This window comes from Antedon mediterranea, chromosome 3 (genome assembly GCF_964355755.1).
Source record: "Antedon mediterranea chromosome 3, ecAntMedi1.1, whole genome shotgun sequence".
Lineage (NCBI taxonomy): Eukaryota > Metazoa > Echinodermata > Crinoidea > Comatulida > Antedonidae > Antedon > Antedon mediterranea.
Genome location: NC_092672.1, coordinates 19,760,534 through 19,774,419, shown reverse-complemented (window position 1 = coordinate 19,774,419; position 13,886 = coordinate 19,760,534). Strand labels below are relative to the sequence as shown.

General features: G+C 31.7%; 2 protein-coding genes across 3 annotated transcripts in view; both read right to left on the bottom strand.

Annotated features, from left to right (window-relative positions):
* Positions 1-2,377, bottom strand: part of LOC140045018 (uncharacterized) — a 57,666-nt gene extending 55,289 nt beyond the window's left edge. The window contains exons 1-2 of the mRNA XM_072089753.1: positions 2,168-2,377; positions 1,485-1,559 (exon numbers count right to left, since the gene is read on the bottom strand). Coding sequence (XP_071945854.1) covers positions 1,485-1,559; positions 2,168-2,218 — 126 coding nt within the window. The 5' untranslated portion in view covers positions 2,219-2,377. The remainder of the gene's footprint in view (positions 1-1,484; positions 1,560-2,167) is intronic.
* Positions 2,378-4,380: 2,003 nt separating this feature from the next.
* The window catches only part of LOC140045019 (uncharacterized), a 53,061-nt gene continuing 43,555 nt past the window's right edge, over positions 4,381-13,886 (bottom strand). For both annotated transcript variants that reach the window (XM_072089755.1, XM_072089754.1), the window contains one exon: positions 4,381-4,707. In XM_072089755.1, coding sequence (XP_071945856.1) covers positions 4,603-4,707 — 105 coding nt within the window. In that variant the 3' untranslated portion in view covers positions 4,381-4,602. The remainder of the gene's footprint in view (positions 4,708-13,886) is intronic.

The following is a 13,886-nucleotide window of genomic DNA, read 5'->3' as shown; positions in this document are numbered from 1 at the left end:
AAATGTTACAAGTCAATCATTAACATTGATGACTGTCATTTGCTGCAGATGGACATGATGTTCTTATTCAATGGAGTAACATGGGAAATTAATTTTCAAATTATTTCTATATCACATGATAAACATCTCATCACATATTTTTATCAGAAGAATGGTTGTATCTTTGAGAAAACACAAACTAATCTTGGTGTCAAAATAGCATCATACCTATGTTGGGATGATCATATAAATGATCATATAAAGTTTGAACAATCAGCCACAGGAACTGGTGGTGGAAGGGGAAACAAAAGGCCTCCAGTGTTCTACCATGTTTTAGGCTCCTTTTTTTTTTTAAATGGTTAGGTTTTGTCAATTTGTTAATGTTATGGTACATTTTATAAATGGAAAATTGAATTGTTTGTTTCAAACTGCTGTGTGAAATCCAGTTTGTAAATGATGGCATGTTGTATGCTTTATATATGAAACTTAAAATAGAATCATTTCAGCTATTTTTATATCTTAAATGTTTGTGTTTTTATGTTTTGTTATTTGTACAAGGGGTCAAATGTGGATAGAAGTGCTTGCCACCTGTTCATCACTTTTTTCACTGCCTTGTGCCTTGTATTTTTCTTCCAGTGATAAAGTTTAATAAATGAAACTGCTGTGTGAAATTTGTTCATATAACAAAAATACAAAAGCTGATGAGCTAAATTATGTGCCTTTAAAAAGTAATCTATATTCAAAAGAGAGAGAGAAAAAAATAGGCCTTATTTGTTAATATAAGCATGAATGACAATGTAGGAAAGCACAAAAGCAGCCTTAGCCACTGTCACCAATTAGGTGTGTACCTCCATTATGCTTGTTGTGGCCAGGTCGTAAATGTTGGCATGTTGCGTCTGTGTGCTTTATATATGAAACTGAAAATAGTACCATTTCAGCTATTTTTATATCCTAAATGTTTGTGTTTTTATGTTTTGTTATTTGTACAAGGGGTCCAATGTGGATAGAAGTGTTTGACACCTGTTCATCTTTTTTTTCACTGCCTTGTATTTTTTTCAGTGATGTATATATTTCTTATGAAGTTTGTTTAGTTATTTGTTCAACAGATGAATAATTATATCATTGTTCAGATTATGAAATTAATTACAATTACAGGGGATTGGGTTACCAAGCCATTATTCAAATCGGGTATTAGCCAATCAAATTGTCTAAGCAAATTGTACTGAAAGACAAATGTACTAAATTATTTTGACAAACCATCTAACAGACAGCTAAGATAAGATATAAACACACAATATACTTTTTAACACTAAAAAATGCTCAAGAAGTGAAAAAAATATGATGCTTTTAACAATCAGTGTGAATGTTAACTGAAAATATGCAACCAGAGAACACTTATAAAAGATCTTAAAAACAAATTAGTATTGATGTACTTTAATTAGTGTCAAGTAATTTAAGGTTTGTATTATCAAATTCATTACAAAGGAAAACAAATTGATGTATACCTGATCTTGGATGTTGACAGCATTGTTGCTAACAATGAAATGGAAAATTTCTTCAGCAGTTTTTTCTCTTGCAATCTATGAAATAAAACATATAGATCAATATGCATTCAGTTACATTTTTCATTAAAATTCATATACTATAGTAAACATAGACGACATTATATTACAATATTATCATTATAATAATATTAGATTGCCCAAATAAATAAGTTTTTTTTTCTTCTTGTCTTAAATTTTGTATTTACATTAATTTTGTAGACATATTTTTATAGAAAAATTTTAATAAAATTTGTATTTAATTATTTGTTTTTATATTTATTTTTATATGAGGTGTAGCTGGCTCATTGATTTACAGCAATGCATTTTTCTTAATCTGCCCCTGCCCAGCATTTTTCATCTTTCATATGTTGTATTGTGTCGATATTATTATGCTGGTCAAATAATTAAATCAAAACAATCACATCAAATGAGCCAACAGTGTCTATAAGCACTACAGTGATTATTGTGATCCATTGTGATACTGTAAGTTAAATTTTTAATTTATTTAGTTACTTGTTTTAGTTCTCTTTTGATTCCAGATCATAAGCTAATAATTATAATAATTTTTTAAGTTGCTAATGTGATAGTGTTGCTATAATTGTTGCTGGTCAAATGCTATTATCCAAACAGTGTAAATTGGCTACCTCAAGATCATTTTCTTTACAAAGATCAACGAGCCATCCATGGAGAGCCATTGTATTGCTAAACTGAAAGAAAACGCAAAAACAATGTATAATGTTATATTATAAAAAAAAACAATTTTTCAATTCAAATAATTTTATATTAAAGTAAACTGCATTAATAAATACACAGCTTCTTTTCACAGACATTAAAACATGATGATAATATTATGAGTTATTTGAATACTAGAGGTAGATACTTAATGATAAAAAGAAACTTGTGTGACAACTCATCACAATGGCAAAGAATGAAGCAATCATTGGGATCATCTGTAGATTGTGGCTTTAAACTCAACCTAAATACTACCCCTCCCTCTAATTTTGACAGCTCATCACAATGGCAAACAATGAAGCAATCATTGGGATCATCTGCAGATTGTGGCTTTAAACTCAACCTAAATACTACCCCTCCCTCTAATTTTGACAGCTCATCACAATGGCAAAGAATGAAGCAATCATTGGGATCATCTGTAGATTGTGGCTTTAAACTCAACCTAAATACTACCCCTTCCTCTAATTTGACAGCTCATCACATCATTAGAGGATCATCTGCAGATTGTGGCTTTAAACTCAACCTAAATACTACCCCTCCCTCTAATTTTGACAGCTCATCACATCATTAGAGGATCATCTGCAGATTGTGGCTTTAAACTCAACCTAAATACTACCCCTCCCTCTAATTTTGACAGCTCATCACAATGGCAAAGAATGAAGCAATCATTGGGATCATCTGTAGATTGTGGCTTTAAACTCAACCTAAATACTACCCCTTCCTCTAATTTGACAGCTCATCACATCATTAGAGGATCATCTGCAGATTGTGGCTTTAAACTCAACCTAAATACTACCCCTCCCTCTAATTTTGACAGCTCACCACATCATTAGAGGATCATCTGCAGATTGTGGCTTTAAACTCAACCTAAATACTACCCCTCCCTCTAATTTTGACAGCTCATCACAATGGCAAAGAATGAAGCAATCATTGGGATCATCTGTAGATTGTGGCTTTAAACTCAACCGAAATACTACCCCTCCCTCTAATTTTGACAGCTCATCACAATGGCAAAGAATGAAGCAATCATTGGGATCATCTGTAGATTGTGGCTTTAAACTCAACCTAAATACTACCCCTTCCTCTAATTTGACAGCTCATCACATCATTAGAGGATCATCTGCAGATTGTGGCTTTAAACTCAACCTAAATACTATCCCTTCCTCTAATTTTGACAATAATCAATATTAATACAGTACTAGGACTAAAAGTACTGAACATGATGTTGAAATAGAGTAAATATATAATCCAATCATTGTCTCTTCTATCAACAATTTCCTCAACCAATGCCTCCTCTATCAAATAATATTATAATATTTCTAGACCTACAACACTTACAGTGGAGCAATGCTAAAATAAAAGAAATCCAAAATATGCAACATTTCCTCTTCAAAAGTTGAATGCAAGTGGTTTTTGTACAGAAGACCAAACACTTTTATATCATTATTTATATAGTGATAACCAGTGCAATTCAATGGATTCTATACAAATTACAACATAGCGTGACTTAGTGTTTGCTTTGTTCTTATCATTTAGTTGATTACAACTACAAACCAACGTGAATTACTATTTTAGGTAAAGCAAACAAGGTGTAGCAAGGTACCTCAGGTAAACTCTAATAATGACTGATTAAGGTCTTGTGAAAATACAATTATATAATTGTACTTGAAATTAGACAAAATACTATAATACAATCACTAAATGAGATGAGGTTCATACAAGACATTATTCAAATGAACATTACAACAAAGAGTGCCACTGCAAGAAACTCAAGTCACTTCCCTGGAGTTAGGATAACAAAAACAATATCAACATAAATGTATAGGTTTTTGTAAATCAGGTGGTGTAAGTATAACCTGCAACCACTAATACTGATAACAGAAGGTCCTTACAAAATACACTGTATTTGGACTTTGAATACTTCAGCATTGTTAATGGGTAGTTTGTAAATTTATAAATTTGTTTTAATTGTAAATATTCACTTATTTATATTTCCTACATTACTATATGCCAGAGTTTTTTGGTTTTTTTTTTCATTATGGCTTCAATTAAAGCTGTAATCAACAAAACAAAGAAAGTTTTGCATTCAATTTTACATTTTTATTTAAATAAATTTTCTGTTGTAATAAAAACAAGTATAAATGATACAAAGTGAAGCACACGATAAAAAAATTAAAGTTAAGAAAAAACGAAAATAAATGTGAAAATCAAATACCGACTGAAATTGTGTTGGTCCTACTGAACGCTATTCCAATAATAGAATAGATATTTTGTGCTCTAGATCTTTGAACAACATAACAATGATTCATAACTTAACTCTATCACATTCTGTGTCAAAGGTGAATTATTAAAGGATGCTGACGTCGTACGCCTCTTCCGGTTGTAGATTGGAGGTTGTACGGTGCCTGGCCAGGTGAAAATCATGTACCAAACTGGGAGGCAAACATCCTATCTAAGGAAACAAAATGGAAAGATAGACAGAGTCAATTAGAGAGTCAAACATTAGAAGGAAGATAGATAAAACAATGAACAATCTGTACAATCACCTAATTGCATTCTCACCTGGCCAGGGACCGCATGACCTTCAATACAACATCATCAACAACTGATGATGTCATGACGTGAGTTGATAAAGATTTCATATAGAGATTTAAACGTTTGAGGAAAGTACTCTCCGTTTACTCTTGCTTTGATACACTTAGAAGCGAAATGAAATTCTTCAAAGACTCACGTTTATTGTGTAAAAAAAAAATAAAAAACTTATATTGCTTGAATGATAATATAACTTGTCAATTTTTATAAATTTATAGTAAATAAAATACAGAGCACAATTGCTAATCAGTCAACAAACAATTTGATAAAAGACTTTGATCGTTGAATTTAAAGATTTAAAAAAACAACTTTGGTTTTAAATATTAATAAAGTAAATTATACACTATTTTGTAATTTGGTTGATAGTAATATTGAAACAAAATTGTATAAAGACAGAAGACAAACTGTAAAAAGTTTATTGTGAATTTTACTTTAGAGTGTTTAAAAAAGTATATAAATAAACCTACTATATTTAATGCTACAAGTACAATAGTGCAACAATTAAAGCCTGGTTTAATTGCTTTAAAAAGCTTATCAGATGATATTACTAAGGGGAATAACAGGGTGACAAACAAACAGTAAACTAAGGCAAAGGTTATTAGATTAATGTAGTCTAAGTTCACACAACAGGCAGGGCCAACATTGGTGTTAAATATATTCTTTATTAAACAATTTTAGTAGGCCTACTTAACGAGAGACAAGACAAAATCTAACCAATTGAATTTTTACAGGCAAAAAACCAAAGAAAATGATCATATAAACTATTAATACAAACAAACTAAGTTGTGCTGTATGAACCCATTCAAATATTATGACATACAGCATGACAACATGATTATTCTACCTATGAAGTTAAACAACTATAAAGAAAACTAAAATGTATACATTAGATAACCGGCTGCTGAATCAGACAGGAGATTTCAAAGGTATACAATCTACAACTCAAGAAATTGTAATATCAGTTGCAACAGATGAAAATATTAAGGTATCATTTTCAATAAAGATTATTATTTATTACACTTTGCCCATACACAAGAAACAACTGGGTAAAATGTACAACTTAACTCTTTACTGTAGAAAATGTTTAACATACTAATAGAATGTAAAGACAAGCAGGTAAACCAACATGACAAACAGCTACAACACAAATACTCTATAATGAACATTTTACTTTTAAAGACATGAAATGAAGACCAATACCGGACAAGAATTGTTAAACAGCTACATCACAAATACTCTACAGTAAACATTTTACTTTTAAAGACATGAAATGAAGACCAATACTGGACAGGAATTGTTAAACAGCTACAACACAAATACTCTACAGTGAACATTTTACTTTTAAAGATATGGAATAATGAAGACCAATACTGGACAAGAATTGTTATAAATTGTTTGTGTCAATCAAGTATTCAAAGTCGCATAATTTAATGTTTGCTTTCATTTTATCATTGCCCTACAATTTCAAATGTAATATTGGTTAAAGACAAGGTAAAATAAATAGAAAATACAAAGGTCATAATATAAGATAATGTCAATGTCAAATAAATTGTTATCTTATTTGTATCATGTTTGTTTCTTGTTATCCTGATTTGTTAATTTTGTATAGATTATCATTTTGTATGATTTACCATTTCAACTATTTTTTACTATTGTCAAACTTTACTTCCAATTCTGCCATGTGCTATAATGACATTTTAATAAAAGCATCTTATAGTACAGATGCATATTGATTTTTCTTTTTGATCATGTCATATGGTGAATAAATTAATCAAATATAATGTTTAAAAATGAATTTAATGATTTTATTGAAAATTGATTTTATGTGATTTTATAGTCACATGACAGCAAAGCTCAAAATGTGCAAATTACATAATAGTAATTGTTTACAAGTCTGTATTGAAGGAAGTTCAATAACATTGGACTTTGTGTCATACAGTAGCTACACTCACTCACACCCTGCAAAATAAATATGAGCAGTACAAAGTAATCTTTTAAAATGTTTGAACAATTAACAACACCATTCTTAAAAACGCCCTCTATAGGCCAAAGCACAAAATAATGAAACGTTTTTGTCAGTAATACTTTATTAATCAAAGAAGAAATTTCCCCACTTTCTGTATCCCTTTTGTCCATTGTAACTCTCTTAAATATTCTTTTTTAATGTCATTCCAGCCATTTGGAACAATCTCTTAATTCACATTCGTAACTTTGTTAAATCAATTTAAATTTGCAACCTATCAATTTCTTTCAGCAAAACTGTAAATAACAATTGAATTGAAGAACTTCAATCTAATTTAGACATGTGGATAAGTTTTAAGAACCCTTTGTACAATTTAAGTAAAACAGTATTAGATTAGGCTCAACACTGTAGGCAGAGAATCCATAAAAGGTAATATTTACACTTTAACCTTTGTATTGATTACAAATATAGAACAGCAAAGAAAACAAATAAGCTTACATTGGTGGCAGTATTTATAAGAAAAAAGTGATCTCAAATGTTGGGACACTGGTGGCAGTATTTGTAATCTGAGTTTAAATTTATTGATTTAATTTATTTAATTAAGTGAATTTTATTACATTAATTTGTTTCACTTCACAAAGTGCATTTTATCAATTCATTTACAGTGAAAGAGGCAAAATCTATATGATAAAGTTACAAATTTAAACTGTTTATGATCATTAATGATGTATAAAAAAAAGGTAATGTATACAAATATTGATCATGTTTGGATAACAAACAATCACAACAAATATGACACAATTACTGTATTGACTTATTTACAATGTTAATAAATATTTATAATTTTATATAAAATTTGACAAATTCTTTACATGAGTGTTTATAATAATTTTTTTATTTTTTGGGATTTAAAAGTTGAAAGTGCCATGATTTTCTAGATAGAGAATAAAAGAGAAAAACAAATATTATTAAAATCAGTCCAGATGACATGATCAAACCCCAATAAGCTGACAAAGGCTATGAAAATATGTGAGGATTTAAATCACTCTTTATTTGGTAAATAAAAATGAGATAAAAGACTGAATTCACTAAGATTGTGCAATGGTCAGGTGACAAGATATTTAAATTCATTTTGTATCATCAATTCATATTCCATCAGACTGTTGAATGATGTACACATTGTGACTTACCTTTTTTATGTTGTTTTTCTTGATTTACAGTTTTTATTATGTTCATATACTAAGGTACAGTTTTAAATATAGTGTTTTTAAATATGTTAAAATAAAATGTTGCCATTCTGCCTGTGATATTGATTTGATTTAATAGCTACTGAAGGTAACAACCACAAGATGCAAGATGGTTTGCTATTCTGCCTGTGATAATGATTTGATTTAATAGCTACTGAAGGTAACAACCATAAGATGCAAGATGCTTTCCTATTCTGCCTGTGATATTGATTTGGTTTAATAGCTACTGAAGGTAACAACCATAAGATACAAGATGCTTTGCTATTCTGCCTGTGATAATGATTTGATTTAATAGCTACTGAAGGTAACAACCATAAGATGCAAGATGCTTTGCTATTCTGCCTGTGATAATGATTTGATTTAATAGCTACTGAAGGTAACAACCATAAGATGCAAGATGCTTTGCTACTATTCTGCCTGTGATAATGATTTGATTTAATAGCTACTGAAGGTAACAACCATAAGATGCAAGATGCTTTGCTATTCTGCCTGTGATAATGATTTGATTTAATAGCTACTGAAGGTAATAACCACAAGATGCAAGATGCTTTGCTATTCTGCCTGTGATATTGATTTGATTTAATAGCTACTGAAGGTAACAACCACAAGATGCAAGATGCTTTGCTATTCTGCCTGTGATAATGATTTGATTTAATAGCTACTGAAGGTAACAACCACAAGATGCAAGATGCTTTGCTATTCTGCCTGTGATAATGATTTGAATTAATAGCTACTGAAGGTAACAACCACAAGATGCAAGATGCTTTGCTATTCTGCCTGTGATATTGATTTGATTTAATAGCTACTGAAGGTAACAACCATAAGATACAAGATGCTTTGCTATTCTGCCTGTGATATTGATTTGATTTAATAGCTACTGAAGGTAACAACCATAAGATGCAAGATGCTTTGCTATTCTTCCTGTGATATTGATTTGATTTAATAGCTACTGAAGGTAACAACCACAAGATGCAAGATGCTTTGCTATTCTGCCTGTGATAATGATTTGATTTAATAGCTACTGAAGGTAACAACCATAAGATGCAAGATGCTTTGCTATTCTGCCTGTGATAATGATTTGATTTAATAGCTACTGAAGGTAACAACCACAAGATGCAAGATGCTTTGCTATTCTGCCTGTGATATTGATTTGATTTAATAGCTACTGAATGTAACAACCACAAGATGCAAGATGCTTTGCTATTCTGCCTGTGATAATGATTTGATTTAATAGCTACTGAAGGTAACAACCATAAGATGCAAGATGCTTTGCTATTCTGCCTGTTATATTGATTTGATTTAATAGCTACTGAAGGTAACAACCATAATATGCAAGATGCTTTGCTATTCTGCCTGTGATAATGATTTGATTTAATAGCTACTGAAGGTAACAACCATAAGATGCAAGATTCTTTGCTATTCTGCCTGTGATATTGATTTGATTTAATAGCTACTGAAGGTAACAAACCATAAGATGCAAGATGCTTTGCTACAACTTCTGCTGATATTCCAGAACCCTGCTAAATAAACTAGGTGATACTGCAGTATAGCTGGCAGCTGTGGCAGCATGTTATCATGCCTTGGCATTAGTTAATGTTTGTGACTTGAATGTAATGGGGAGAAATTTTCAAGGCAGTGCTGAGTTAAATAGAATCAGTAATTCACTAAAAAATGAAAACATTCATCTTTCTTTGTTATAAACACACACCTACTGTTCTAAGTAAACTTTATTCAGTTAATCCATTGCTTCCATCTTATCATCAAAGGCTAGGCCAGGAAGTAATCCATCAAAAGGCAGCCCACCAATTTGGACAGGGAGTACAGTATTACAATTAGCTTTCTTAACAACAGAGCTACAACTATTCTGTACCACCATTCATTAAAGATGTGAATTTAATCAATTTTTATACAAAGATGTTTAACAAATCGCTGTGGCTAAAGATACGGTACCGTATTCTAACTTCTGTTTACTAAAGATACGGTAAAATTGCATTACGTCATAATCAGCCAATGGGGTGCTAGTACGTGTGTGACGTCATCGTATAAGGACTTTTGATTTTTTTTTCATATCGCGTCTGTTGTGTATGTTGAGAATTCCTGACGGCGGCGCCAGGCTGCATGGGTGTACGTGTGTGCGCTGATGAGGGTTTTATTCCAAATGGCCTTTAGGCCTATATTTTTTATTAAACTTTGTTTACAATGGTGACCATAAACAACAAGCAAATGCGGACAATAAAGGGGCCCTCAAATACTATGATTTTTAGACAGTAGCCCCAGGTCTGAGTCACAGAAATCAGCGCACACATGTCAACATACCCAGCCTGGCATCGCTTTCCCTACACAAACAAACTCATATAATGAGGTTATATAGTACGTAGTAAGTAGGCCTAGGCCTCTTTTGAAACGGTTTTTTGTATTCTAGAATTAAAATCAACATGTTTTGGCTTTTCAATAATATTTAATAATAATAACAGACGTAGGCTACATTTAGTTTTTGTCACACACGACGGCGATAATCGCGATAAATGAAGCATAAAGAAAATGCGGTTGATCACTGTTTTCGTGATATGAAAAAATCCAAAGTCCTTATACGATGACGTCACACACGTACCAGCACCCCATTGGCTGGTTATGACGTAATGCAATTTTACCGTACCTTTAGTAAACAGAAGTTAGAATACGGTACCGTATCTTTAGCCACGGCGTTAACAAATGTACTTCCTTTATTTATAATTATATTATATGATATGGTTTGGCCCCTAAAATCATCTTGAAACCTTTTTTTTTAAGTCTTTCCGTAATTCCAGTAGGAAAAGTGCTATGATTATCTATCCTACTGTATAGGCCTAATATTATGCCTAGGCCTAGTAAGCAAGACAGGCCTAGTACGTAGTATGCTATGCCTAAACAGTACCTAGGCCTAGCTAGCTATAGGCCTAACTTGTACTAGGCCTGGGCCAGCCTACCTGTTCCTTCTACGATACTATTACTCCAGCACCCTTTTTGTCTAGTATAGCCATAGGCCTACATCACCCTACATAAGTAGTAGTACGCCTACAGACACTTAGCCTAGGGCTTAGCTAGGCCTAGACTAGTAGTAGTAGAGTAGTATTTAGGCCTAGGCTAGCCTAGTAGTTTAGTAGAGTGTACCTTTACATTTATTTCGCCATTTTTGTCTATCAACATTCACTATACTATACATTAGGGTGTCACGAAAGCTCAGACCACGAAAGCTCAGACCCCCTAAGACCTAAGATCACGAAAGCTAAGACCCAACACCTAAGATTACAAATATTTATCTTTCGCACCTGCCTTGTATTTTAACTCCTAACATTTATTCTGAATACCACACCTTAGAATTGGCACTTTCATGAAAAAGAATCACATAAAAAGTAACAAATACATTTTTAAATTGATGATTTTACAGACGTTTTTCTCGCACACAAAATGACTAGCCTACAGTACAGTAGGCCTACCCCATGGGCCATGTTCAATGTTTTTGTTTCTATGGAACGTCAAAAGAGCAAAAATTATATAGAGGGCTGAAAACTCTGTGGAGTCCATCTACAGTGTGGATGGAACAATGTAAAATTAAAATTGTAATGATAATAGTATAATCATGCAAGTACGAAGAAATAAATACTGGCAAATAAATTTTCATTTAAAAATCACAAGTTTTTTTGTTTCGTTTTCTTTCTGTTTTTATACTTGTACTATTATTGTTGCTCTTTTGGCGCTCCATAGAAACAAAAACATTGAGCATGGGGAGCTCGAGGAGTTACATTACAGTATACAAAGAAACACATCTGTAAAATCATCAATTTAAAGGATTTATTTATTTGTTATTATGTGTTTCTCCTTCTGAAAGTACTTATAAGTCCTAATTTTAATGTGTGGTGTTCAGGATAAAGTTAGTCAACAAATTTGGAGTCAAAATACAAGAAAGGCAGGTGCGTAAGTAAAACATCCTCTGAACCAACACAATGGAGTAAATATATACCAACAAACAACCCGTCAAGTTTGTTTGTTGTAAAGAAAAAATATACATTTACTCAACGGGCGAAAATAATGTGAGTTTATCTATGTTTTGCGGTAGTATTAAATTATATTTATGGTAATAAATGAAACCTACTGTGTTTAAAATTATGTATGGATAAACAAGTATTGTTTTTAAGCTGTAGTATATCTTAGTATTTGTAATCTTAGGTGTTAGGTCTTAGCTTTCGTGATCTTAGGTCTTAGGGGGTCTGAGCTTTCGTGGTCTGAGCTTTCGTGACACCCCTATACATTATTACCACAAAATATTACCAGTAACAAACGTAACAACTTGTTCACCACATCCATGTTTCATTTTGAGAACTTTTTTTGATGAACCATCATGCCATCACACACGTGTGCTGCTGCTGAAGTAGAGTTACTCTACATTCTATGACCTGGATCTTGAGAAGTACGTACCTGGGAAATGACTGCAATGACTTTTAAAGTTATATAAATTATTCCAAATTAAAAAAAATGTTTGCATTTTTATTGTAGGCCTACATTTTAATCTTTTTATTATTGCCTCTTGCCATTTTATCGCTTTCTTAAGTTTTAACTGTACTACTGTATAAACATACAAAGCAGTATACCATAATTTATGTGTGAAACAACTAAAGAGTTATATAAAATATTCATAACATTTGCTGGGATAAAGCGCTTGAGTTTATTTAAAATGCCAATAGTTTTGGAAATCTTATTTGAAATATAATCACCATGGCTATTCCAATTTAGATGTTCATTAATTATTATACCAAGGAAGTTGAAATTATGAACCCGCTGAATCTTAACATTGTCAATTTCTATATCCAACGTATCAACACGACGTTTACTCATATGAAATATCATATACTTCGATTTCAACACATTTAAAGATAATTTGTTTAATTTAAGCCATTCACTAACTTTATCAAGTTCAATGTTGAGAATGTTGTTAATTGGATTACATGTCCTGAGGGTGCTTATAAGTGTTGTATCGTCTGCATATATTATAGTTTTAAAAATAGTGCTAACGTTTGCGATATCGTTTATGTATATGATAAACAAAAGCGGACCCAGTATTGATCCTTGTGGAACACCTGTAGTTATCTGTAAAATATCAGATTGAGTTCCATTAATGTCCACATATTGTTTACGATTAGTTAAATAATCCTTCATAAGATTAAGTGAATTCGAATGAAGGCCATAATGATTCAATTTATGCAACATTATTTTGTGATCCAATGTATCAAATGCTTTTGATAGGTCCAAATATATGTTAATTGGTATTTCATAATTGTCCATGTCTTGAATAACTTTATCTACAAGCTCAAGTGCAGCTAATTCCGTAGAATGGCCTGACCGAAAACCATATTGGCTGCTATAAAATAATTTATTTATTTGAAAGTGCAAATATAATTGGTTGTAAATTACTTTTTCAAAAATGTTGGATATTGCAGGGAGCAACGAAATTGGACGATAATTTGTAAAACAAGAGTTATCACCATTTTTAAACAAAGGTATAACTCTGGCTATTTTCAGTTTATCATTTGATTTATAATTATTGTGAGTGGTTTGATTATAATTGATTTAATTGATTTAAATGACCGTAATTGTATCGGGAAGGTTCTAAACTACATTTCAACATCATCCGCCATCTAGGATCCAAGTTAGGGGCCAAAATGTGGTCAAAATGGCCCAATTTTCCCCACTTTCGATGTTTGTTCGTTATACAAATTTCTGTTTCTGCACGTAACCATACATATGGGATATCAAAATGATCGCAATTGTACCGGGAAGGTTTTAAACTACATT